The sequence below is a fragment of the Amblyomma mixtum genome, chromosome 8, assembly GCF_055824585.1.
Source record: "Amblyomma mixtum isolate Tamu chromosome 8, ASM5582458v1, whole genome shotgun sequence".
Lineage (NCBI taxonomy): Eukaryota > Metazoa > Arthropoda > Arachnida > Ixodida > Ixodidae > Amblyomma > Amblyomma mixtum.
In genome coordinates this window covers 24,104,832-24,131,969 of record NC_143019.1, presented here as the reverse complement: position 1 = coordinate 24,131,969, position 27,138 = coordinate 24,104,832, and the positions used below count along the sequence as shown (strand labels likewise).

The following is a 27,138-nucleotide window of genomic DNA, read 5'->3' as shown; positions in this document are numbered from 1 at the left end:
AACTGGTACAGTTTGGAAATAATAGCTGCAGACTCCACAAATGCCATTTTTTTTTAATTGATTTTTTTGGTCATTTCTTGGTCTCAAAGGCCAGTGTTCCCCCTTAATTATCGTGGACCTTGTTGGGGTCTGTGAAGGGCTAGCTGTAGTCTTCTTAGAGCTGCCAGATCGGCGAAAGTTATTGGAATGTGTGTAATGTTGTTTGTGTGATCGCTACTTTGTAAGCGAAAAATTTGATTTTTTTTTTTATAACCAGCTGCAAGCTGAATTTGCGATTGTTCACAGTTGGGGAAATGGAAAGGCAGTTTGACCATCTTTCCGCTTCTGTGAAGAAACCACAGGTTTAGTAGTTCTGCGTGGCAGCAGAGTTGTGTGCAGCTTGCTTGAGTTTAGTATTTCAGTGCCGAGTGGAAAATGCAACTGGATGTTGGTTTTGTCGCACAACCTTGTTCATGCGTGCTGTTGAATTTGGTGCAAAAATGTCGGTGCTCTGTGTACCCTGAGATCATATCTCTACTGGTGCTCCTTGTTGTGCGTGTGGCTTGTCATGGTTGTGTCCGTCTTTTTTTCATCATGTTGCACTTGCAGTCTAATACCCCTGTCACACTAGCAAATTTAATGTCATTCGAACCTAATGGCATTCGATGCATCGAATGTCATTCGGTCTCTTTTGTTGCTATACGGAAAAAAATAATGTCATTCGAAAATGATGGCATCGACGATCAGTGCAAAAAAAAAAATAGTCCAACTGAACGACATCAGCGCGCATAAAAGATGTTTGAAATTGTTGTGCAGTGTTTCAAAAGCGGGTGAGAACATTTGTGTGCCGTATTATAAGCTTAAAATATTATTTGCGGCCATTCTGCACCACTTTAGCCATCAAAAGCCAAGCCAAGTACAAAGTCAACCACAAATCCGATAAATGTAAACAAACAAAATGGCTGACATGGCGGCGCGTGGACACGCGCGGAGCTTGGAAATGACTTCCTAAAGGTGAACTGCTCAGTTACGTCTTTAAGTACCTTCGAGCTTAACGAACATGGCACGCCAACCAACAAGAATCACGCATCCCAAAATGACCGACGGTCGCGGGAAAGACGCTGCTTCATGCTCGGCCGCTGCGGTAGGCTGCTGAGACCGAGAGTAACAGCTATCCACGACAGCCTCTAGTGTGAACAGATTCACACAAACATTAACTTTTTTTAGCAGAACTAAATAAATGCACTTTCTATGTTTGGCAGTGTGCACACTATATTTTTCGCGTCGCTTGTACCTGCTGCGTATCTGGTGTCCAGAGTACGCATTCGGTTCGAGATCGAATGCGAATGAGTTCCCCTAACTCATTCGATGGCGAATGTCGTTCGAACCTAATGACATTACATGTTCCCGTGTAGCAGTCATTTAATGACATTAGGTGCTAATGTCATTCGATTCGAATGACATTAAATTTGCTAGTGTGACAGGGCTATAAAGCTTGTAGAGCCAATGTTAGCCAAGAAAAAATTAACAACTGATAATTTCATCGCCATCTTTGCATACAGCGTGGAATATATATGTGCAGCTTAATTCCTACTGTGCCAGTCACACAGTGCACCATGAAATATGAAGCAGTGCACCCCCTGTATAGAAAAGAGTTTCTTCGACAAGTCCCATAAGCATTTGACGGCATGTGTACAAGTGGTAAAGCAGTGCGGGTCATCTATTGCGTAGTGAACTAAGCACCTCAGACTGCAGTTTCCATTCCTGTTTACCGCAGAACTGCAGCTTGGGGCAGCAAGCTCAGCAGCGTTGGCATCGTAAATCTCATGGCAATTATTAGCGGCAATTTGTACTTCGAGGGAGGACACTTTTGTGAGCGCTTTGGTGCACAAAGGCTGTTCTTGTGCTCCCACTTAAAGGTGCACTGAAGAGGAATCTGAACTTGTCTTTTTGCTGCGGGAACTCAATCTACACGTTCCGAGCATTCTTAGAAACTTCGACTTATTGCCCTGTGTGGCCGATTTTCCTAATTAAATCGAATTAACGTGCGGCTCCCACCTTTTTTTTCGAATTCTTCCTGTATGGTGGGCGGAGTCGACCAACGCGTGGAGTGCCTTTCAGTCAGCTCCGTGGAGGCTTTGCTTTCGCATTATTTTGTTTTTTAGGTTTATAACTAGTTTCATTCGCAGATAACATAGCCACAAAATAAGCCCGCAGAAATAAAAATAAGCGCGGTCTATTTGCTGCTACTACGGACTACTACGTATTACTCCGCCGATGGCAGAGCGGCAAGCCTCCACGGGGCTGGCTGAAAGGCACTCCACGCGTTGGTCGACTCCGCCCACCGTACGGGGGAGAATTTTAAAAAAAAGGCGGTAGCCGGACGTCAATCCAGTTTAATTAGGGAAATCGGCCACACAAGGCAATAAATCGGAAGTTTCTAAGAATGCTGGGAACGTGCAGATTGAGTTCCTGCGGCAAAAAGACGAGTTCAGATTCCTCTTCAGTGCACCTTTTAAGTTCAAAGCAATGCATCATTAGTAAACTCCTACACTTCGCCAGAGATGACTGCGAGAGATTGTTCCTGGTGTGTACAATGCTGGCACGCATCTGGTGCGCAGTCAGCGGCCTGCGGGACCTGGTGTGGATGCCCGTGGAGCAGTACCGCCGGGATGGCCGCATAGTCCGGGGTCTGCAGCGAGGTGCCAACTCATTCACCATCTCGACTGCCATGGCCTGCCTCGAGTTGACCAACAAGCTGGTCCAGACGGTTCAGGTCAGCACCGGAGTCTTGAGGCCGTTCTGTTAGCTTGGTCCTGTGCATTCCCACTCTCAAACAGTGTTGAGAGGAGAGCACACAAGATTGTCATTACATCTTTGTTCCATTACAACTCTAGCATGGTGAAATGTGACACTTTATGATACCTCCAGACTGAGGAGCCTTCTTTGAACCTTCTTTGAATGCCTTAGTCCTTCCAGCCGCCACTGTGGCTCTGTGGTTATGGTGCTTGGACGAGAACATCTTCGACGAAAGTCCACCTGGTTGGGGTTTTGAAGCAAAAGTTTTTTTAAGACAGTACGAGAAAGGGAATCCAAGAGGTTTTGACAAGTGGAAGAAATAAGGCGTGGGTTCGACAACGGCTGCAATGATCACATTTTGATAGAGGCGAAATGCTAGAGGCCCGTGTACTGTGCGATATCGGTGCTCGTTAAGAAACTCCAGGTGGGCGAAATCATCTAGAACCGTCCACTGTGACGTCCCTCATAGCCCGAGTCGCTTTTGGACCTAAAACCCTTAAACCATAACCATGCACCTTGTTCCTTCCGCTTGTCAAAACCTCTTGGATTTGATTTCTTGCACTATCAGAAAGGTAACGAAAAAGTGAGACAGCTAAAGTAGCGAAACCTCGTCTCTTCTCTTCCATCGCATTCACTCATGTTTCTTGTCTGCTCCCAACTGTTAGTGGCAGGCAGATTGAACCCTTTCAAACAGAACAGTGCAGTGTCACAAGTCTTGCTGCTCTGCCTCAGTGGGTGCTTCTGTAGCTTGCGCCGAGCACTGATGTGGTTCCCTTCCTGTGGCATCACGCCTTGGGCGACCTTTGACCTCTGGCTGACCTATGTGCAGGGCGTGGCCGAGCTGGCCTACGACATGCTCTCGCCGGGCCCCAGTCTCCACTTGGAGGTCCAGAACCGACACCACCGTGCCCTGACCAACGCCCAGCCGGTCGACATTCGGGAAGGAGTCAACAATGCCTACCAAGTGGTCGCTGGGGTCAGTGCCCAAGCCTTCTTCTGGGTTTACTCCAGCTCTCAAGTACGGTGGTTCTCAAACTTGCATTTTCCAAGAACCCCTCGTGGGGCAGGAAAGGGTGATTGTGGGGATATGATCTCCCTAAGTTGGGGGAAAATAGGGTTGCACTGAGTAACCACTGCGTATGTGAAAATGTCAATCTTTCGGTCGCGAACTGAATACAGAGTATTAAAATTTGTTCAGAATCAAATCAAATGGGGCTGGAAGTTCATACGTGTGGTGGATGAATGATCATAGCTTCCCCTTTAGGAAGAGCGTGAAACAGTTTCCCTCCTTCCCCATTCTCATGCGTGCCAACGTCGTGCAGGGGCTCGAAGACACGGCACGCACGCTGGTGCGAGCCGCCTCGCAGGAGCACCGCCAGAAAGGGGTGAGTGGCGCAGTGGGAGGCCTACTGCGCCAGCTGCCGCCCACGATGGCTGCCGGCATCATCGTTGCCACCGAGGCCACCTCCACGGTGCTGGGTGGTGTGCGCAACCAGATCCAGCCTGACGCGAGGCGCGAGGACATCCAGAAGTGGCGTCAGCGGCTGCCGCCCAAACAGGCCGGAACCGCTGCTGGAGCCACGGCCGCTGCCCTAGCCGCCGGTGAGCTTGATCTGCTGCCCAAGTAGACTCCTAAACCCGCTTCTAAGTGTGCAGGTTTTCTGCATGCGTCCGGGTACATGTTCTAGAAGTGTCCACTAAGCTGGGTGTGTTCAAATGTGGTTAAAGTGGACGAGTTGTGTTGCTCCAAGAAGTGGCGAAGGCTGCTGCTGCAGTCTGGGATTGCGTCAGTTTGCAAATGTGGTTAAAGTGGACGAGTTGTGTTGCTCCAAGAAGTGGCGAAGGCTGCTGCTGCAGTCTGGGATTGCGTCAGTTTGCAAATGTGGTTAAAGTGGACGAGTTGTGTTGCTCCAAGAAGTGGCGAAGGCTGCTGCCGCAGTCTCGGGTTGCGTTAGTTGCATGGAAGCTCCCACTGTCTTTAAATCGGGCGTGGCTGCCTGTTTCTCCTTTCTAACACTTTAATATATTAATAAATTATGAGCACTATTTAGCTGCCGAACTTCACACAATTTCCGTGCACAAATTACTGGCCTAATCGAGTGCAAGCATTGCTCACAAGGTTGCGTATTACGAACTACGTTCTTTAAGATGCAATTTAATGTCGGTACTTGCCTGCACTTTCTGGAATTAAACAGAAACTGCTCCCAGCCATGAGTTCAGTTTTCAGAGATGCGAGCCAAGCAGCTGACAGGCTACTCCACCTGTCTGACAAAGAAGCAACTAACAGCCTGGCTCGGTGGGTGGGCGAGTCACGAGCTTGTTTTGGAGGTCACTGTCGCATTTTTTCAGTTTCTAGTTAGAGTAGCGATGGCTCTTCCTTTTGACTGTAATGTTAATGAGCAGACTAAGCGGCATCTGTAAGGAACTGCACAATTTGTCCACCCGCTGTGCCAAGCCGTCGGTTTGTCCAACCTGCACGGGGTGCAGCTCGTTATTTCGGCTGCTCAGCCAGCACTTTTCGAAAACTGTACTTGCTGGCAAAATCAGTTTTTCACTAGTTACAAAAAAAAAAACCAGGCAGGCGCCAACGTTAAATTGCTTCTCAAAGAACATGGACCAAAATATGCTCTTTGCGAGCAATGTTTGCTCTCCAATGGGCTGTTAGTTTGTGAAGAGGAATTTTTATTAAAATCTGGCATCCAAATATGGGAATCTCTGTATAAAGAGGGTACGTGTAGCGGTGTGGTTGTGATCTAGACTCGGTTTATTAATTCCGTTTCGAGCCCTTTCCTTGACCGCAGTACAAAAACAGATTCATTGACACTGGAATTGTTAAGGCTCATACTTGCGGCCATGACTCTGTCTGTCCGTTACACCTGAAGTGAAAGGCATAACTAGTCTTCACTAGTCACAAGTCATGACTAACTAGTCATTAACCAGCCATCAACTGATTAGTAATTACTAGTTAGTAATTAACCAGTCATGACTAGTTACTCAACTAATTAGTCACAACTAACTAGTGGCTAATCAGTCATGACTAGTCAGTCACCAACTAATTAGTCATGACTAGTCAGTCATTAACCAATCATGACTAGTTAGTCATGGGTCATGCCTAATTAGTCATGACTAGCCAATCCATAGCCACCTGATGTGTGTCTATTGCAAGTTGCGTGGCAACGCTTTCACCTCACACGCTTTAGATCCGTCAAAGTGCCCCCTGAATTTTTTCACCTCTCATTGTTTTTTGTCTGCTCTTGTTTACTCCGCAGCATCAAGATAGGAGCCGTGCATCGACTTCAACATCAAGGCGAGCCAGCAGTAGGGCAGTGCACTTCGCCTCCCTTTTTGTGACACGGGGGCCTGTAAATACTACGCTCTGCCTTGCGCACTGGTCGCCGCTCTGCCTTTTGATATCGGAGCGCCCTGGGCCTCCTGTCTTTTTTAATGTAACGCAATGAATTTAGTCGCGCTTCAAAAGCTCTCTGCCTCTCTCTCCACGGGCTTTTCTTTGTGTGCATATTGACTCTATACAGCCGTGTGGAGACGGACGGCAGAGGAAAAAAAAAATGGCCGTGCTCAGAGACAAGTGTCCAAAGTTTTCGTCACAGATTTTTACCTTTAAGTTTTTAGCTGCTGAAAAATTGCAAGTTATGTAAGTTTTGTTTTGATCTCAGTTGAATGTGCCACGAGTGAAGGTGAGCCCCCTCCCTCACCTTTTGACTGTTGACATTTTTTTCAGTGGCAAATTTTTATGGCTGGTTTAGTGCTCGATCACGCGTTTTGATGTCGGACTGAAATTTGCCAGAGAAGCTCGCGATCTTGGACGCATCAGGCAAGCCAGCGTAGAGAATGCCTTTGTACTGAGTGATAGGATTTGCCACGGGTTTTTTGTTTTTAGCAAAAAAAAAAACTTTTTTTAAGTCTTGCTTGGAAAGCTGTACTGCCATTTATTCAAGATGTACTATATATGAAGCTAGGTGTACTGAAACACAAGTATTTAAGGAATGAAGTGATGACTTTGGCATGCTGACTCTGTTCTCAGTCTGAACGCAGCGCTTTACGACCTCGGTGGCCGAATGTAAATAAAAGCTATGAAATTGTGAACTGAACCACGGGTTTTCATTTTGTGACTCTGCAGTTGCTGCAGAAAAATTGCAGTGGCCCACCCTTTCTCCAACGCGAACCATTCACAAGCGTAACGCTCTTAAGCTTGATGAAGGTGATCTTTCCAAGTCCACAAAAGAACTCCAGCGGAACTGCAAGAATTAGAAAAACCTGACTATAGCCGGATACAGCTTAAGTCTGCAGTGAAGCTCCGCCCACATTCAGGACCGCCGCACAGAATTCCTCCACGACGAAAAAGTAGTCCGTTGTTGAAACTTTTCTTCTATACCTAAAAAAGAAGCTTATCACAAGAAACAAATGATAAGCTCTAGAGATTTGATACCCGGTTCATTTAAGATAGTCAAACATTAAAAAACTGACTTCGTTTATTGTTACGATTGGCCAGCGGAGTATAATACAAGACCCTGCCGTGGTCCATGGCCCAGTGTTGGCAACTGCTGTTTTTTTTTTTTAAGTTGTATCATACTATAGTACCGTAAATTGCCGATTATAAGTCGGCCCCCCAACTCGCGGTTCCCTCTGGGCAAAAAAACGGACTCCGAATTTAGGTCGACGCTGCCACACCCTGCGGTCCTAGCTCGCCCAAAAAGTTTTTCAGAAAGCCGAGTCATAAAGAAACATTTGTTCATGAGACATCTCTGACTCATCGTCGCTTGTGAGGACACAGTCGGGATCATCATCTTGTGAGCCGCTTCTGCCGCTGGTTTGTCGATAACAAGTTGCTATCGTATTAAAACAAACCTTTGGTGCATACCTCAATTAAATTTGTTTTTTTAAGCAGATCCACTTTTGCACCGTGTCTGACAACTATTATGGAATTACGAACGCACGGGGCACGATATTATCCGCGACTTGGTCGAAATCACTTTTGACCCTGCATATAGGCCGACTCCGATTATAGGTCGACCCCCCAACTTTGGAAGGACATTTTTTTAAAAAACTTAGACTTATACGCCGCAATATACGGTAGTACTTTGTTTACTTTTAGAAATAACTGTAGGTACTTAGTTTACTTGCACAGTACATACACTCGCATGATATACCGTATTTACTTGCATAATTTGCATACCCCTAATTTATTACCTGGGTTTATTAATAAGAACAAAAACTTTTACTCTCATATTTTACGCTCCCTGCTGCGTGAGATCACCAACATACATGCGGTTGCGCTCAAGGCAGGCTTGGGAAGATCGTCACAGTCATGTGACCTTGCGTGGCTGCAAAAGGTGAGAGTTGCGAAGATACGCTGCTCGATGGAAGGTGTCGCTGCCAAGGCCAAGCCAAAGCGAAGTCATGCCCGATATGTGCCAGGGTCGAGTATGATCGGCTTATTTGGGCGTATGTAGGGCGTCAGAACTAGCATGCCTCGATTGCCTTGGTACCCCCCCACCCCCCTACTTGAGACTTTGAAGCCTGAATTTCAACAACATAGGTGCGCAATTTATATGAGTCAATATGATATGTCCATCCTGTATTAGTGATTATAATTTGAGAAAAGCTTGATTTCTTGGAGGGTATAGCGCATTTACTCCCGCAATTGGCGCTTTTTTTTCTAAAATTACGGAATTCAAAAGTGGGTGCGCAAATTACGCAGAGATTTCGCAAACATGTCCTATAAAACTCTACAAAGGTCGTTACGCACAATGCATATGGTATATTGCCGCGTATAAGTCAACCAGGAACTTGTGTTCCACGCTGGCCAAAAAAAAAATTCGCTCCAAATATCCCCAACCACCCCCCAGACAAATTAAGTAGTTCCTCGTGTGATGGCATGACGGCGCGAGTGCAGCTCATGTAATACTCCTATTAGGGGCATTTGAGGCGTACAATAAATATTTTACCCTGCATCTGACACACACACATTCCAAATTGGCACAATTTTTTTTTTCACAAAAAAGGTGCGTCTGTTATGTGAGTAAATGCAATGATCATTTCATCATATTGTGCGTAAACTAAGACACTAAGTTTAAGTTGAAGGAGAATGCATTTTCAATACGTGTACAAGGTGTGTAATCACATTAGTTGCACGTCTATAGCCCAAATCCGCCATCCTGCAACTGAGAAAGCAGTGTACAAAAGAGGACGCTGCCGCATTGTTCGTAGATGCTGTAGTGCTCGGCAACTTTTCTAGCTTGCGTCTTGCTGATAGAGGACATTATATAAGGCAAGCTGGAACATTCATAGCAGGGCTTCAACTTGACATAGTCTCCTTCAAGTTGTTCCTCTGCAGGCAAGAGACTTCAAGACTATCTTCATGCTTTGTGCTATGTATTATAGTTGGGCCAGGGCAGTCAGTTGATGCTTTTGTACTGGTTGTAAAGGTTCTATGTAATGCTATAGAAGAGCTTTGTTCTCTGCATAAAATGACTACGTTGTGTCCATAACGGGTACAGCCTATAGAGAGTCTGGCATCATCTGTGTACATAAGGCATTGGGCATGGCTCTACAGTCGTGAAACACATGCAAATGTGCCTCATAAATGTAGACATTTGTCCAAATTAGTTTTTTTTTTTTTGTATGTGCAATGCTACGCAAGTGGAATCTACCATTCATGTAGCTTTGTGAAATGAATTTCATTGCAATACTCCTTGTGTGGTCACCTCTGCAAGTGTAGATATTCTACAAGGAGGGGAGCTGGGAGGATGGTGGCTGGCTACCCCAGTAAATTGACACCAGCACCTCTGAAGAGTTGCTGGTTTTGTGCATATATGAAGCTTTGGGGAAGTTTCCCAACTAGTGAAAAAAGTGGACTTCAAACTTCAGTGCAGTCTTCGAGTCTCTATTCAACTTTGCAGTTCAAGCTTATCGAGGGTCAATTGGAGCAAAAAGCTGCTTGCCTGTCCACTGGACAAAATAAACGGTTCATCTAAAGTCATGGTCTGCAGATGACCTGTAATATATATACTGCATCTTTTGCACTTGTGCTCGGACCATTTTGCATTGACGCCGTGATGTCGCACCGGCGCCTAGGCATTATGTGGTGGCGATCTAGCATATGGGGCGACCTTGACGCTGTGTGTGGCAACTGTGTATGAATCGTGACCAGTCATGACTCATGACATAGACTGATGATGATGGTTGCATCACAAACATAATGGGATTAAGCATCCCCTTTGTAATTATTTTTTTCTTAGCTGCTTTTCAGAATGTGATCTAGTAAAGGATACTGGTTGCTTGATGATGCATGTAATAAGTGTTTCTAGGTGATAAAGGAAAAAATAAAGGCTTTTCAGCACTGCTAGGTGGCATTTGAGGACTGCAGTGAGCAGCCAGTTATTACGGTGTAACCAGAAAACACTGAAAGTGCCCGCAGACAATACATAGAAGAGCAGATGGGATGACACAGCCTTTCATTAACAGCAGCACACATTGCACCCCTATGGGACGCAGTAAGATTGGTTTATGGGGGTTAAACGTTCCAAAGCGACTCAGGCTATGAGAGACGCTGTCGTGAAGGGCTCCGGAAATTTCGACCACCTGGGGTTCTTTAACGTTCACTGAGATCGCACAATACACGGGCCTCTAGAACTTCGCCTCCATCAAAATTCGGCCGCCACGGCCAGGATCGAACCTGCATCTTTCGGGTCAGTAGGACACAATAAGAGAAACCACAAAAAATGAAGTAATCTGACCAAACTGAGAAGCCCAAACTTTTTATCACACATTCGCCTAAAGCCACTCGAACACGTGTTCGAGTTTCGGAACCATGTTTAGTGCAAGGCTTCAAGAATTTCTTACACTGTCGTTTCTTGCTCGCCCGATTGCTAGCATCACTCAAAAGTGGTCCACATTTACAGGAGTGGCCATATGCCTCTTAATATAGTGTATGCACACTCTTTTTCAATGACACAGAGGCAATGGAGCATGCAAAAGACAAGCTGGTGAGAAATTTTTTAAGCCTAAATAACAGCTAAACGTGGTGGAGACATATTAGTAGCACTACATGAAATCGCCTGTACTACAAAAAGTTCCTATTTCTTCAGTTGGGCCTGATTTGTCAATTATTGTGGCACTCGCGTGATGTATTCTATGAAGGTGCAAATATGCGTCGCTACTAATGGAAGGCCACTTTAGTTCATCCATCTAGTAAACATCAATACGCAGTCTACCCTGTTCAGTCACCTGCATTTCACAAATTGACCAGATTTTGTGCAAGATGAGGTTTGACAAGCTGTTTATTCACTTTAAAACATGGAACTCGTTTAATGATGAGAAACTTGCACCATCCTAGGCATCATACATATTTATACCGGAAAAAAAGGGCAGTTCAAGACTGCTGAAGAACACTGCCTTGGGCATTTGATCTCGACAGAGCTGCAGCAATTGTGTGTTCACATTCAAATAAGCCACTAAAGGTTTGCATGACAGGACCACAGAGAAGCTTGCTAGTTCCATTTGAAATGCATTTGCTCCAAGCAAGCTGCAAATACAAACTGTACAAAAACCCGAACCACACCAGTCTACTAGCCGTGTCCATCTTTTAAGCAAGCCTGTCTTGTCTCTGGCAGCCAATATGATTGTTTTGCGGCAGACAAGTAAACTGGTGAGCATCATCTTATCCTTGCACTCCCAATCATCCCTGAAACAAGCTCGTTTTGCACAAAGCCAAGTTGCTGGTTTGCACCCTCACAAATAAGGCTTCCTGAAAGAAGCAACAACGCCTCAGAGTCGCTCACAGTTCTTCAAAACAACATGTCTAGGCAGTACCGTCTATACACAGGCTTTGCGCAGTTTTCGCTTTAATACACCCGACCACCAACCACTCGTGGTCTGGAATCAAAACAGTATTCAACATAAGATAGTTAAGTGGAGAACGTCTGTCACCCCCATAACAAGCACAGAGCCGCTTCGTCAAGAATCTCCGCGAAGCGACAGTCGGCAGGTATGAAAACTGTACAGGACGCAAGGCATTTGGGGCGCCGTGCGATCATCGTTCCTTTGAAGCCATGTGCCTCATCAACAGGTTGGTTAACTTTTCTATCCTCTTGACATCTTGGGAGTGTTCCGTCAGGTATTGAAGGCACTGTCGGGGCAAAAAATAAATCGTCAGAATGCATAAATATTTGCTCAAACAGTGCGGGTAACTACAATTTATGACAGCCGCGATGGCATGATATCTAGACGGTTCCTTGAACAAGCCTGAAAGCAGCGGGCTTTTCTCGTATTGCAAACAACGTAGCATTGGGGTTGGTGCATAACATACTCTTTCTTGAACGAATACGAAAGCAGCTTGCTTCCTAGACATAGCAAACAACATAGCACAACAAAACAATGTTATCCGCAGCATGGCTGGCGGGTACAGCAGTTACAGCGTTGACATGCCTAAGCTAATCAACGCATTTTCCCACAATGTCGTTGCTATAACAAAGCAGCAACACTATAACGCGAGCTTGCCGGCGTACAGCACTAGCGCTTACAGTCGAAAGCAAAGGGTTGGCAACGATTCAAGACGGCGTTTTCCGTTTTACATACCACTTGGTTGTCTGTTACTTTCACTTGCAGCTTGCCGTCACTGTGCCTGTACTTGAGCAGAAACCTGACCTGTGGAAAGTGAAGCAAAACGGCAAAGTTTCAGTTGTAACACGTGTACCAAAATAATTAAGCATGCCGGAATGCCGATTTAGGCCGCACAACATCTGGATCTGCGGACGCAGGGTATTGATAATCTTTGTTCGCAGATAGAGTTAGCGAAGAGCGCAAAACACAACGACGAGGATTTATCAAACGTAGTTTCGTTGTTGGTTCGTCCGCAGTTCACGGTTTGCACACACTTTGCGAGACTCACAAAAGTCGACATGCCGCACGCCGGCTTTGCGAGAGTTCTCTACACTACCTCTCACCTTCATCGGATCGGCGAGGTAAAGCCTCTCCGCTGCTTTCGCGAATTCGTCCCAGCTTGTGATGTAAGTCATGGTCACGACGCTGGTTTAACTAGGCTAGCATGTGAACTTCGGGGATGACAAGTTATTTGGCACCGTCTTCACACACAGCACCACCAGCCGCAGGCCGCCGTGTGACGTTGCGAAGGCATCATGGACGACGGCGAAGCAAGTGGCTCCTCCTTGTACACGGGACGCGAAGCTTTTATTTTACGGGCGTGTGCCGTCCATGTATCGATTCTTAAAAACTGGCATGCCTGGCACGCCAGTTTTTACACGACGTTTTTCCTCCATGTGTTACTACAACGAAGGCAATAAACTCGTCACTCGATCGAGGGTTTTCCGATGCGTCACCTCGAAACTAAAAACAAGCAAAAGCAAAGAAAGTAGCCGAAGCCAAGAAAATTACCCGGCGTGCCTCAGTTGTTGTTATCAACATGGCGGCGGACGACTCTTGAAGTTTTGTGCGAGCGTGAGCGGCGAGCGATCCGCCACAAGGATTGGGAAAGTTGTGCGCGCCGGAGCGGACCGAGGAAAATCGACGAGAACCGTTCGGATTTAACCGCCGGCCGGACGCTGGACGTTTAAATGACCCATCGGCGACGCCAGTGCGGCCGCACGGAACGGAGAAAGCGGAAACATGAGGTAAACATTTTTTCTTGTGTTGTGTAGCGGACGGCGGCGTCGGAGGCTGCTCGGAGGACGACGCTCTCCCGTTTCTGCGTTCTTCTCCTCTTGACTTTTCCCAGTCGCCGGCGATTTCCGCCTCGTCCGGTCGAGAACCGTCGTGCCGTTGCTACTTTGGTGCGCGTGCGGCGTTTTCGAGCGCGACTTCGCGTTTGAATCGCCGGTTTCACTGTCGCCGTTCCTCCGTCATGTATGCCGGACAGCTTGTTCGGCCAGTAGAAAAGATGCCTCAGCTGCTGTGCTTGTGTTTTTCCCTGCACATACTCAGACTGGCTTGCTCTCGCGATGTCGGTGTTTTCTTTGTTACCAGACACAGTGGGAAAAAAAAGTAGATGACTTGTTAGCATCCGCAGCATCCTCGGATAACTGCAGGCTAATTAAGAAACGCGTTGGCTCTCGGACTGTCGCTGTGTGTTCAGCTGAAGTGCGGCTGTTTCCAGAGTTTAATTTTTTTCTGAGTTTCGTTCGCATGTGCCGAACGCCGAGGTAGTAAAGCATCGGGTCAGCGAAGAAGAAACTGCGCTCGGCTTTAGTGTTGTTTTCATTCTGGTTCCAGCGCGCGGCACCGGGTTATTGAACTGCCTCGCTCGCGCCGGAGTTGTTCCGCCGCTGCCTCTTTGACAGCTCGCAAGGAAAGGCGGTGGATAGGGCTGTAGCGCTACGCCCGCCCCTTGTAGAGCCCGCTTGACCTGACAGCTGTGCCCCCGAGAGTTCCTGCCTATTGTTTCTCCGGCGCTACCTGTTCGCACCTCACGGGAGTGTCAGTGCTCTCGAGGTTTCTTCGCCCCCCGACAATAGTTGTCTCGAACATTGTAGTAAGTTTTGCAGTGTGTCGTATCCTGTAAGCTACACATATCGTCATAAGTAGTTTGAATGAATGAGCTTAACTCAGAGGTATATCTGTCTGTCTTGTTTCCAGCGAAGCTCAGACCTGCTATTAGCCACGAACAAAGGCACCGAGCGGCAGGTGTTTGCATCTCAAATCGATGAGCAGAGACCAAGTTTCGTTGGCTGGAAATGACGCCGCATTTCAGCAACGCTTGCAAAGTTCTCGGCCGAAATGTATGTGCCAGTAACTAGCGAGCTTTTACTTTAATAGTAGGTGCGGAGTTTGTTAATGCTTTCAGCTTGCTACATAGTGTTTAGTTGTCAAGCGCTACCAGATTTACCCAGAAGAGCGCGCACGTGTGTGTGTCGCGCAGTCTTTGTATTTATTTTGCTATATCTTCGGCGTTCGATGTCCCTCTGACGTCCGGCGCAGACGCGACGTCATCGGGGTCGGCGCGGTCCGCGATTGACTAATGCCATGGCCGGATGCGATCGGCCACGCAACCCAAAGCCAGCGGAAGCGCTTCGGTTGAACTGGGGTGGAAACCGAAAGCTGCGATCCCTCACGTCGTATTATGCGGCCCACCCTAGTCGCTCGCATTTTAGAAACCCGGGCTTTTTGCCTTCCGGTTTGACGTTATTTCGTGCTTTTTTAGTTCGTTGCTTTTCTGTGCGGTCGAATTTCAACGTTTTGCCTTCGGTTTATCGAGATCGAAAATTCGAAGCGGTGAGTTGTTGGCGTCCGCATCGCCGGTAGCACCGGCGTTCTGGTCCGCACAGTTTCTGACTAGGGCGTCTAAAATAAAAATTTTCCTCTCATTCACTGAAAAGGGGCGTGTGTTTGATGCGAAGTAGTGTGTGCGCTCACGCTGTATTTCTGGCTTTTTCACATCCGTGTGCGGTCTCTCTTTTTTTTCTTGCTCAAGGCCTGGAATTCGTTTTTAAATAGGCCAGTGAGCAGGTGTATCTGGGGCGTGACGTTGCGTGGAGCCCCCCCTCCCTCTATTTGTTTTCTGTCTATGCGCACTCGCTTGTGACTGACGGGTTCCTGGCGTGACTGCGTAAGCCGCCGTTCGCTGTTTTGTGTGGGCCGTGAGCGATTACGGCGAGGCACGACATTCGTGCTCGACCTCTCGTCGTCTCTGATGGCGCTGCGCGCTTATTGTGCGCGCGCTTTCGCAGTGTCCGTTATTTCGTTATAACGCGCGCGCAATGGGAGACGCTCGTTATAACGAAATATCGCACACTGCGCTCCGAAGCTGGTACGATCTCAAGTGTTAAAGGGGCCACTGTGAAGGGATGGCGCTTGAAAAAATAAACGACACAGCTTTATTTGTTTTCGTTTTTCACCAACCCCCATTCCAACTCGCTTTATTCGAACTTCCGGTTTATCCGAAATAGTGCTTTTATGCCATCAATATCAGGTGTATTAATTGTCATCCGACTTCGAATTATCGAAGTTCTAACGTTGATTTGAGCGAAATTCTGACGGCTTCTTCCTTACCTTATAACTGAAGCTCAAATTTCTGGATTATGGTTATGGCGCTCGGCTTCTGACCCGAAAGACGCAGGTTCGATCCCGGCCGAGGCGGTCGAATTTCGATGGAGGCGAAATTCTAGAGGCCCCTGTACTGTGCGATGTCAGTGCACGTTAAAGAACCCCTGGTGGCCGAAATTTCCGGAGCCCTCCACTACGGCGTCTCTCATAGCCTTAGTCGCTTTGGGACGTTAACCCCAATAAACCAAACCAGCTATTGGCTGGTGGCCTTCTTTGAGGGGAATTTGCTGGTTTATTATTGCGATGTATCCGAGTGTAGCGCTTACCATTATCTTGGAACTTCGCTTTTCTTGAAGAAAAAAAAATTGTGATGAGTGGTGGCCATGGCGTGCCTATACTCGCAGAAGGAAGTGTCCGGGAAGTGGGAATGAACGGGTGTCGTGTAAGAGAAACGTTTGTATGAATCACTACGTCCTCCCTTTTTGAGCTATAGTGTATAATGGTGAAGTGTTGAAACGCCGGCTTTCACTGGAAATACGGTCTGACGGTGTCGTAATCTGTGGACCGACGTTGCCGACCCGTGAGGAGAGTGGGTGACGACGATCTCTCGAGCGTCTTTCGACGATTTGCGATAAGCATTCGCGCCGGCCCCTGAGCACCTTTCCTTCGAGGAGTCAACCTATTGCCGGTGCTGATAACGACGCCAGTCACTGTGTGTTTGCTCCCGAGGGGATACATTGTTCGGAGAAAGCGTGGCTGCATTTCGTCAGCGTCCACACACTCACCTGTTGGGCTCGCATTGGGGTCGGTGTCCACGCGCTGAAGGCGAACAGTTTTAATCGATCGCGGCGCTCTACACTTTTAAGGCGGAAGCCTTTAATGCCTCATCGTTGTGAGCAGGAGTTGTCGACAAAAATGGCGCGCTTTTCAATTGGTCGAAATGGTCGTGACGTCACAGTGCGCGAATTTCAAACGGGGTTTAATTGTCCTTTGGCTAGTAACCATGCAACCAATTAAAGGGATCGTATAGTGATACCCCAAGTAAAACAAAGAAAGCCGAGTAGGAAATTGGTTGAGTTGGGGAATCGAACCAGGGTCTCCGCAGTGCGAGACGAGCACGCTACCACTCCGCCATGCCAGCTCGATGGTTTGGCCTGAACAAAGGCGCGTCTAGTGAATACGGTGTCTTCGTTCACTCCCATCTTCCTCCCTTCCCTTACGGCGGAGTTCAGGTGTCCACCGAGATATTCGAGACAAATACATTTCCTTTCCTCAAAAACCAATTTACCGACGGGCAAGGCGTAGTGCCGAACGAGCGATGGCGTGCTATGGACTCAGTGGCAGCGTTGCAAGAAGCTGTCGCGTTCCACTCTTAGAGGCGAAGCTTCACACCTTAACCACACATCAGTGACACAAGCAGCAACACCGCACTTTAGGTCAGCAAAGTTCCCCCCTGAATTTTTCAGCTTTGATCAGACCTATTGTATTTTAATTCGCTTTTTGTCTCAGCCCAACAGCATAGGTCGGCGAACTCACTCATGAGTTGACTCACTCGGGCTCATTCCAGATCGTGATCCGAATCGTGAATCCGTGTTCACATTCAGATCACTATCTAAGTCGCGAGTCCGGGCTCATATGCAGGTCGTGGTATGAGTCATTATGAGAGTGGGCTCTCATTCAGATCGTAATCCGAGTCCTCCTGTTCAGCCCGGTAGAGTGTGGGCCTATCAAATCAAACAAGTCCATGATGTGAGGTTTAACGATCCCATGATGCCAGGTGTATCCACGGTGCAGATTGGGTTCGAGTTTGCAACGTTAATAAACGCGAGTTTCCTGCACACTCGTAACGCTGAATACGCTTTTGGCCGTGGTGATGATGTAGAACAATTTAATTGTTTCGTGGTGTGTGATTTTTGTCGCTGCTGCACTCTGGAACATTACTGAAAGGCGATAAAAGTTGATTAGTTACCGCTCTTGGTCTCGTTAGATATTAGCTGTGGCTTGCTGTATTGCGGTTACTCTAGTTCTTCCTTTGCTTTTTTTTTTAATTCATTGCACAACACATGCTGGGCCTTAGATCTTTACGTCCGACGAGCGGCAGCTATAGGCCTCTCAGCCGGGCCTGGTTACAGGCTAGCTCCAGTCAAGAGTTCATCGCCTCACGTTTTTTTTTTAAATTTCATTTTAGGCGCGTTACTTGAGCCATTTGGCGTAAAAACGATTCAGCTGCGCAATGTTCGAGCTTATAGGAGTCAAGGTGAGCCTGGGTGAAGCCTGAGTTGAAATGTGCGACTGAGCCCGATTAGTTGAGTCAAAATGAGTAGTCCTGTTGAGTCGCAAGTTGAATGAGTGAGTGAGCCTAGATGAGTTATGAGTCTGAGTGAGACATGAGTCTCTATGAGTAGTTGACCACATATGGCTAATGAGCCTGAGTGAGCTCAAGTAATTAGTGAACCTAAATGAGCTCTAGTGATGATGATGATGATAATAATAATAATAATAATAATAAAAGTTGATGTATTTATTGTACCACTTGCATGTCTAGCCCCCCCGTTCTGGAGATTAGCAGACGGTTGCCAATGATGATGATGATGATGTCCTCGGGCTGAATGGCACATACCCACGGCGGGGGATTGGCCAGGGTGCATAGCGGATACAAACGCACTCAAGTACAGGGAATGGAGTATAATTAAATCTAAAATTTGGGACACAGAGCTAGAATTTGTACAATACAAAAAATACGGAGAAAGAAAAGTTGTGAATTCACATTCTAGCAGAGGAATCTACCAGATGAAATTATATAATTGTGAATAGAATCGAACACTGGTTTCAGGGCATATCCCTTGGCGCTTGCCCCGAAGGATAAGAGAATTGGAATAGATAGAGGAAGCCCAAGCCGAGCGAGGGGGATCTCCAAGCAAATTCTACGGAGAGCAGCGAGCCGCCTGCAGGAGAGGAAAAAATGTTCTATAGACTCAATTTCGCCACAAGACTCACAAAGGTTGGATATCGAAAGCCCCGATCGGCATAAATAAAGATTTAGCCGCGGTATCCTGCAGCGCAAAAGGGTCATGGACACCTCACATTGCCTCGAACTGCACATCCGCACACTCCAAGGAAATGCCAGGTGTTGAAAATCCGCTGCAGCGAGGAGAGGCTCATGGCTCAAGGTGTGGAAACGCTGGAATCGCTGAAAGCGTGCTAGAGACAAGTAAATAGTATTTGGGACGAAAGGGACAATAGGACCATCAAGGGCAGACTTAGCTAAAAAATCAGCCCTCTCATTAGAAACAATGCCACAGTGCCCAGGGACCCAGTGAAAGCGAACTTCTGAAACATGTGGAGGAATAAAAAATTGAATGGAACGGCTCATAGGAGTATCACTCGAGGTTTCGAGCGCTGCCAAAACAGAAAGGTTGTCTGAGAGTATAATAACCCGAGTGACACTGCAGGGAATCCTTATTAAGGCCAACTCAATGGCCAGAAACTCAGCTACAAAAATAGGGGTATAGTCAGGGGCCCGAAATGAGTAACTCCAATCAAGAGCCCTTGAGTAAATACCAATAGCGGCCTTTTCATTTTGCTGGGAGGCATCTGTATAGACGGCAATATGGTTAGGAAAATTGTCTAGGTACTCCTCTATGAGCCCATTTAACATATTGGCGGGCAGGTTCTTAGCATTCCTTGGGAGGGTGTTGTCAAAGAAGACCGCCGTGTCAGCCCGCCTGTGGTTGACCAGTACTAAAGATCTCACTGATACAGAAATATTTGACAGCAGGGAGTTAGTGAACACCACCTGAGGGAGCTTATACCGAGGCCAGGGAGTACCAAAGAAGAGAGTTGGGTTCGTTGTAAATATAGGGTTAGCCAATCCAGGAACAGGCTCCAAAGACCTTAAAAATGTCCGCACAGTGATTAGCTCAAACCGGGAATTGAGATCAGGTATCCGCGCCTCCAAGTACAGCACAGCATTAGCTACTGATTTAGGCAGACCTAAGCAAAGGCGCAGAGCGCGTCGCTCCATAACAAACAGGGGTTCACGCTTGTACTTTGGGCACCCAGAAAAGAGAACGGAGCCGAATTCAAGGATTGGCCGTACATAGGTCTTATAAAGAAGTAGTAGAGTGTCTCGTCGCATACCGAATTTTTTGTTGCTGATCCTCACCAACCGGCCGAGGGCACGCTCACCCTTAAGCGTAATGCTTCTAATGTGTGGCCGCCAGTCTAAATGCCAATGGTGTTGTCTTGGAGGCTTTTATCTTTTTCTTGCTCCCCTGAATGATTGGTCTGAAGGCCGCAGGTGGCGTGACAGTCGGCTGACCTTCGATTTTGGACCAGTCAGAATTGACACATGACGTAGTTTTGCCACCGGTGCGACCAAAAAGCTTTTTGAGACGGGTGTACACAGCTGTGACGTGATGTAATCAGTCATTGCCCGTTCGCTTTTACCTCGGATCATCACTCGCTCTTCGGCTGAACTGCGGTGTCTGTCCCCCTTTATGTTGCAGGTGGAATTCGCAAGATGTTGCTTTAGGTGCTCGGGACTTCCTGTGTATGAGCTGTATGGAGAAGTAGGGAGAGGTTTGCCTGTGCTTATGAAGCATGTTTTAAGGCGAAAGCCTTTAATGGCTCATACTGTCGTCTGCTGACAAAGCGTATCACACGCATTGAACTCAGAACCTAAAAAAATAAAGAAGAAAAGCAATGGTTGCTTCAGATAGAGAAGAAAAAAATGAACCTGGAAGCCAGGTTTGATGACTGTAGAGTAATTAATTATAGCAAAAATGTCGAAATAGCGCGGATGTCGATATAGCCTCGGGTACGGTGTGACGTCACATCCACCAGAAGTCGGCACGGTATAGTGAAAATTGTCACAGAATGGCCTGAAAACCGTCGGATTTGTGTGAAATTAGATGGAGAAATGTGTAGTAAAGTGTAATTAACACTTAAGATCCCCGAAAAATGTATAATTTAGGTATCGATATAGCCACAGGAACGGTGTGACGTCACATCCGCCGGAAGTCGTCACGACATAGTGGCCTCGGCTCTCGCCTCTCAACTCTTTAGTTGCCAAAGTGTTCACGCAATTTCACTTTTGTGGTTAAATGAAAGTGGTGGACGCTATGTGCAAGCCTTGTAACAAGCTGCGATGACAACTTTAGCTGCCGCGTTATAGGGCTGCCGAAACCTGCTTGTTTGCGTTCGTATAATCGCGTTCGGGTGCTTCGTCATACACCTTGCATTTGATTGGCGACCGCTAGAAGGCGAGAGCTGCTATTGTTGGTCGCAGACAACATCGTAGGTGGCACACTTTTTACTCTTTCATGTACTCTGCCCCCTAAAGTGTAATCCTTGGATCGCGGAGTCGGTTGAGAACAGTATCGACAATGTGCTCATTGAACAGTGCAGCCAAGGCTCTGCACTGTGTCAGTTTCTGCCCGCATTTTTTTTTTTTTTTGCTACTGGCAAGAGTAGTTTCGAGGTTAGCAGCCTGTTACTACCCTAGAAGGACCGAAGGTTCGGCGCCGAAAAAAAAAAGCTCCTGTTTAACTGGGCGTTGCCCTTGCTCTGCAAGCATTTCACTTCGGTCCGCTGGGCGAAATCGTTGTTCGGGGAAAAAAAAAAAGATCGTCGCTGATGCGTGAATCTGTGGCAGAAAGAAAAGAGCCGTACACGCCTACCTTGGCACTCGTTGTTTTGTTTTGAACTATTTTTCGTTACCTTAGCGGGTCCGCCTTTATTTTTTTTTTTCGGATATTGGAACGTTTTTTAATAGCCGGCTTTGCGAGATTCCGTACGTGACGCGATAAAGCCTCTACGGAGTGCGCATGCGTAGAACGCAATCGCGCACATTTCGGTGGTGCAGGCTGTGTCAAGCGACTAAAAAGGAGCTACCTTATAAAAGGCTTTTTGAAACCAACCAGCCGTTGCGAGCGGGAAAAAAATTTAACCTCCGTCTCGAAAGAGGCTTTATGCATTTATTAATGTGCTCAGAAAAGTGACAAGCGTAAATGCTGTTTAAGTCGCCTCTACCGGCCATCTGTGCCTGGAAATGAGAGTCGATGCTTTTCGAAACAGAAGCCGATGTATGCTCTTGAAAAAAAAAATGCCATCGTCGTCGTTTACGTCATCAGCCGAATAAGTTCGCTGCATGCACATACGCTTTTTTCTCCATGAATAGTGCTTTTTGGTTAACTGTGCCGTGTGTCAACTATATGTCCGCAGATTTTCGTAATCGGTATATTCAGCGTGTATTTTAATGTTGCGGGAGTCGAACCTCGGGACGCGTGATCGGATCGCTTGTGCGAATGCAGAGGAGGCGTTGCGTCGATCGGGGCCGACCGCGGCGCTTTAATGTGTTGTATAGTCGGATACAATTCAAGAACGCAGCGGCTTTTCCCCGTCAAAGGACCCCCTTCCAGCCAATGGCGTCGGCCGATTCTCGTGACCCTGCTAGCGTGAAAATGCAGGGAGCGGAGCCACAGTGGAGAGGGGTATATCCCCGACAATAGAGGGAAGGGATTATCCCTTTTCATCTACCCCTCCCTTATTTGTCCCACCAGCAGGAAAATGAGAATCGGCCGACGCCTTTGGCTGGAAGTGGGTCCTTTGACGGGGAAAAGCTGCTGCTTTCGTGAGTTGTATCCCATTATACAACTCAAGAAAGCAGCAGCTTTTCCCCGATATGTCAGCCCCGATCGACGCAACACCTCCTCCGCATTTACACAAGCAATCCGATCACGCGTTCCGAGGTTACAGGTTCGACTCCCGCGCCATTAAATTAGCAGTATGTTCGGTTCGAAGCGACTGGAAATTGCCACGGTTGCCTGTTTTATTGATTTTTCAACGCTGCGCAGTTGCTACGTATCGCGCGCGCAGTCTACGCTATAGGATTTCGTACGTAATTAACTATTGCAGCAACGAGGCGCGCAATCTCGGCGAAGGTTATCATCGGTCGGTCTCATTAATTGAAGAGCCTGCGAGTCCCCTCTGCCGCGGTGTCGCGGGCATTGTTTTTGTCTCTGCTGGGTCGCGTTTTTTCAAGAGCGCGCAGCAACCAACGAGCGAACAAAGAAAGGAGCTTTAATTTAGGCGCCCGCGAGATCGTTGACGTCAGCCGCGCGGAGGCCGAAATGCAAATTAGAACGGGGCCGGTCGTTAACGCGTCGACACGTACCGCGTTCGCGGCGGCCGCGACAGCGGCGCGTCTCTCGGTGGCATTGCTCGCATCGCCGACGACGCTGTTGCTGTAGTCCGGAGAAACTAAAATAAAAAAAAGAGCGAAGCGGCAAGGCAGCGTATGAATATCAAGCGTTAGCGATATCGAACGAATTTTGCGTCATTAGCCATCTTCCCTATATCCGCTAAAAATTTTGCCTTGTATCCGGATGTCTACTTTTTTTATGACAACATATACAGAGCAAGAACACCAATCGTTTGACACCTCTTCAAATGTCTTACGTCAATTGGTTTGGCCGTAATGTACGTTTGAAGTTTCAGGAAGTCACGGTTTGGGGAACCAAAGGTCGTTGGTGCGAATCCTTACGATGTGCTACGCTTTGATTCGACTAGCAAATCTTGCGTTCCGTAACGCGCTGAGTCGTTTGATACCACTCCGAACATTCTGCGCCAAAATAGGTGGTCCACAATCCGTGTACCAGTGGTACCACCCACTGGTCTCACTTGAATGACCTTGTGTTTGATACTAACGCGGCCTTGAGTAATGCGAGTACAACACAAATGTTTCTTTGCGCGTCACGTGGGTGTTCCATTTTTTTTTTATACAGAGTTTATAAAGATGATACCTGAACTACGGATCACCGGTTTTGGGTTTGAGTTATCTAAAAAGACGGAAACCTCGGTAAAGCGTGTTTGTGAACATTAACTGGATCGTTTAGGTAACACGACCTAGGGAACTTTCTAATTAATATGTATCGAGTAAACTGATGCACCCTGTACGCAGGTCTGGGTGAAAACTTTGTTTTGCGGTTACCTGTAATGCAGTGCGATGGTACCTTTTTTCTTGTAGTAAGCCTTTAAAACATTTGCCTGACGCAAGATTTTCGAAATCAGGACGCCTGTGTAGCTCGACGCCCGTGTAGCGCCCGTCCTGTCATGATGTCTTTCTGTGTGTTCGTCGAAAAATATTTCGTTTAAATCTCAAGTGAAGAACGGGTAGTTGGAGAGTATTATCGCAGGAGTACGAAACCTGGTTTCCTTTTGCGGTCCACTGTCGCAAGAGTCAACCGTGTGAGCTGTGGGGAGGATGCTTGAGCCACTGCGCATTCGCAGTAGGCACTAGGCATCTGGCTGGTCTGGTATACACAGGGTTTTACACGTAACTTGAACCAAGGCTTGAAAAGGATACTGCACATTAGGAGCTATAGGTGAGAGCAACCACAATTTCTCCATTGTATTCAGAGCGTATTTAGTCGTTGTTGTTTTTCTCTGAAGCCTGCATTGTATCAGGCTGCCCACCGGGTTGTGGGAAACTTAGCCAGGAGTGTGTGTGTGTGTGTGATTTTGAGCAGATAAGGGAAAGGAAAGGGGGGGAGGGGCCCCGTTATGACATACATATGAAGGAAGCTACCGAAATCGAGGAGCATCGGATAATGTTTTATTTGTGTTGTGTTATGCTATTGGGTGACGGTACAAGCTTTATCCCCCCTCACAGTGGCAGTGGTATTTACTGACGGGCGTACCAGTGACCGGATTCTTGAAGGCCCCTCTTTGATACCCACTTACAGGTTAGGTGTATTCTGCTTTCCTCATACACTCTAAACACGAATACACCTGTGTGGGAGTAAAAAATTGCAGACGATTACGTTACTTCCTATTGCGAAATTTGAGCGCATCTCATCAGCTGTTGCAGCTTTCCGATAGATTGAGGCAAAGAATTCTACGGCGGCGACGGTAAGCTTCTGCTTCGGCGGTAGGCACCTCCGGATTCTGGCGGCGACTGCCCTGGGCCTCTGCTCTGGCAGCTCGTTCAGCAGCAGCGGCAGACGGAGGACTTCCACCGGTTGCCTCGCTGATGGCTCAGAAAGAACTGGCAGAGAATAATAAACCATTTGTATAGGCAGGCGGTTCGCAGTGGCGAACGGCGGCGGCTATGTGTTTCGGCTCGGGCGGTGAACATATCGAGATCCGCCGCCACCGATCCGGCGCTCTTGATTGCCGCCGCACAGGGGTGGCATTGGAGGAGGAGCGAAGTGAGCAATTAAGTTGTCGGGAGGTCACGGTAGATGGCGCCAGGAGCGCGCGCAACTAGAGCAGCGCGCTGCCCCGGCGTCGGAGCTGGTTACGAGGGACAACGGCGACGCCGCGAAACGCGGGAACGGGCGCCAAAGAGCTGCGCTCTAAAACAGGAGTAAGCTGTCCTCTAACGCACTCCCTTTTATAAAAGAGTGCGCTGAGGACACCTACTCCCTTTTTACTCTTTTCTCTTTAGGGTGTACCGCACAATGACATCCGATAACAAGCCAGTGCTGGTTGTGTATTGGCTAATAACTGACAGCAGCTTGTGTAATGGAGTGTAATTATGGGTCATAATTGAATGCAATTGTCGTTTTATGATTGGAGGGAGAGAGTTGGGCGGGGGGAAGAGACGAGTCTTGTCGAGCTGCCACTAGCAGCCTTTTCTCTCACTCCTCATTACCAGATATAATGCTTGAAATAAACTACTTGTATCCTTAGCATATTTTATGACCACTGTTGAAGATTAACCTCGTTGCTGGCGCTGCTAGGCCACAACCACCTTTGCACCACAAAAATACGCCACTATTTAGGTGCATGTTACTTTCTGTGCTAGCCCTGTGTGCTTTGGACATGTCACTGATCAGCAGTATGCAATTAATTAATTAATTAATTAATAGACACACACTTCAATTGCCCCGCTGCGGTGGCTCAGTGGTTATGGCGCTTGGCTGCTGGCCCGAAAGCCGCGGGCTCGATCCCGGCTGCGGAGGCCGAATTTCGATGAAGGCGAAATTCTAGAGGGCCGTGTACTGTGCGATGTCCGTGCACGTCGAAAAACCCCAGGTGTTCGAAACTTCCGGAGCCCTTCACTACGGCGTCCCTCATAGCCTGAGTCGCTTTGGGACGTTAAACCCCAGTAAACAATAGCTTTCTTCAACTGGAAGGCTCTCGAAAACATCGCCTGCGCTATATAAAAGAAAAATCCCCAGTTCGAAGTGGATAAATTTGAACGTGCCAAACACCGTGCACGGTATGCGGGACGCGGCGCAGTGGAGGGCTCCGGATTAGGGTGCCTCGATGCCAACGCCGACAGCGCCGACGGCGGCGCTGGCATCGAGGCACCCTAATCCTTAGCCCTCCACTGCGCCGCGTCCCGCATGCCGTGCACGGTGTTTGGCACGCCGAGGCACCCTAGTTCCGGATTAACTTGTACCGCTTCCTGTCGTTACAGGAGAAAACTTTTTATTAAAACTTGATACTTTTGGCGCGAGTCTATGCGGTTATACACGCTACGCGTGTCCTCCCCCGCCAGCTTCCTGTTTGACTAATGACCTCCGTATTTCGCTTGCCCGCCTGCCTACCCCGACAAGCCCGCTCGACGCGTAGTTATCGAGACCGACGACCGAGCTGTTGTTCTTGTCGAGGTTAGATGACGCGTATATATACCGTTGTCAGCGACAGAGTTACACTCGCTCGCGTCATGAAATGCGTCCGACCTCCCTTATTTGTTCTCCGGCTCCTGCTGTTTCGTATACTTTGCTTTTTAATCGGTCGGCGCCGATACCCATCTCTCCATTGTGCTCTTTTTAATATACCACACCACCGCGCTCGCGTAACGCCTTCCGCCGTTTGTCTATCGCTTATTATTTTCGTTCGCTGTTTTGTGTTTTGTTTTTTCTCGTTCGCGTTTTCATCCGAACCTAATTGCGATGGCTTTTCAGTCGTCGTCGGGTCTCGTCCGTGTAATGATCGCGGTCGGTGGTAGTGGTCCGTGTGGATAGCGGTGCGGTCGCCTCGTTGTGTGTGTTAGTGTAGCGATAACCATCGCCTGACGTGATCGGTCATGGTCCGGCGGTAGCGGTTGCCGGGCGCCGTTAAAAAAAAAGTGCCGAGCATGAAGCCGAAGAAGCGGGCGCAGCTGGAGCTGCCGCAGCCTACGCAACCGTACGAGTTGCGTGCGGTTGAGGACGACTACGGCGAGTACGGTCGGTACGGCCGGTACTACTACGACGAGCAGCCCGTGTATGCTTCCGTGGAGCCCCGGCGAAGGATCGGCAGCTCGCTGCGAAAACTGGTGTTCAGCTCGTTCCAGTCGTCGCGGGACTCCGACAGCGACAGGTACGGCCGCGATGTGTATGTGCAGGG

General features: G+C 47.9%; 3 protein-coding genes across 5 annotated transcripts in view; 2 read left to right on the top strand and 1 right to left on the bottom strand.

Annotated features, from left to right (window-relative positions):
• Window positions 1-6,887, top strand: part of Atg2 (Autophagy-related 2) — a 95,577-nt gene extending 88,690 nt beyond the window's left edge. For both annotated transcript variants that reach the window (XM_089556832.1, XM_089556835.1), the window contains 4 exons: window positions 2,601-2,755; window positions 3,608-3,754; window positions 4,101-4,380; window positions 6,048-6,887. In XM_089556832.1, coding sequence (XP_089412958.1) covers window positions 2,601-2,755; window positions 3,608-3,754; window positions 4,101-4,380; window positions 6,048-6,058 — 593 coding nt within the window. In that variant the 3' untranslated portion in view covers window positions 6,059-6,887. The remainder of the gene's footprint in view (window positions 1-2,600; window positions 2,756-3,607; window positions 3,755-4,100; window positions 4,381-6,047) is intronic.
• Window positions 6,888-11,060: 4,173 nt separating this feature from the next.
• Srp9 (signal recognition particle 9) lies at window positions 11,061-12,998 on the bottom strand. The gene is made up of 3 exons (XM_089556831.1): window positions 12,744-12,998; window positions 12,376-12,444; window positions 11,061-11,926 (listed from the first exon to the last, which is right to left on the bottom strand). The coding sequence occupies exons 1-3, from the start codon at window positions 12,813-12,815 to the stop codon at window positions 11,831-11,833; spliced, it is 237 nt and encodes a 78-aa protein (XP_089412957.1). The 5' UTR covers window positions 12,816-12,998; the 3' UTR covers window positions 11,061-11,830.
• Window positions 12,999-13,200: 202 nt separating this feature from the next.
• The window catches only part of ena (ENAH actin regulator enabled), a 116,102-nt gene continuing 102,164 nt past the window's right edge, over window positions 13,201-27,138 (top strand). The window contains exon 1 of one of the 2 annotated variants that reach the window (XM_089556830.1): window positions 13,201-13,427. In XM_089556830.1, the coding sequence (XP_089412956.1) occupies window positions 13,423-13,427 (5 nt within the window). In that variant the 5' untranslated portion in view covers window positions 13,201-13,422. Of the gene's footprint in view, window positions 13,428-26,503; window positions 27,112-27,138 lie in introns of those variants that run through there. The other variant, XM_089556826.1, reaches the window with a different exon arrangement.

What these genes read in the sequence shown, in the direction of transcription:
- Srp9 (XM_089556831.1), bottom strand. Translation starts at nt 12,815, where the DNA reads ATGACTTACATCACAAGCTGGGACGAATTCGCGAAAGCAGCGGAGAGG. An exon ending in ACCTCGCCGATCCGATGAAG is followed by an intron (nt 12,445 to 12,743) that starts GTGAGAGGTAGT and finishes CACTTTCCACAG; the next exon opens with GTCAGGTTTCTGCTCAAGTA. An exon ending in AAGTAACAGACAACCAAGTG is followed by an intron (nt 11,927 to 12,375) that starts GTATGTAAAACG and finishes TTGCCCCGACAG; the next exon opens with TGCCTTCAATACCTGACGGA.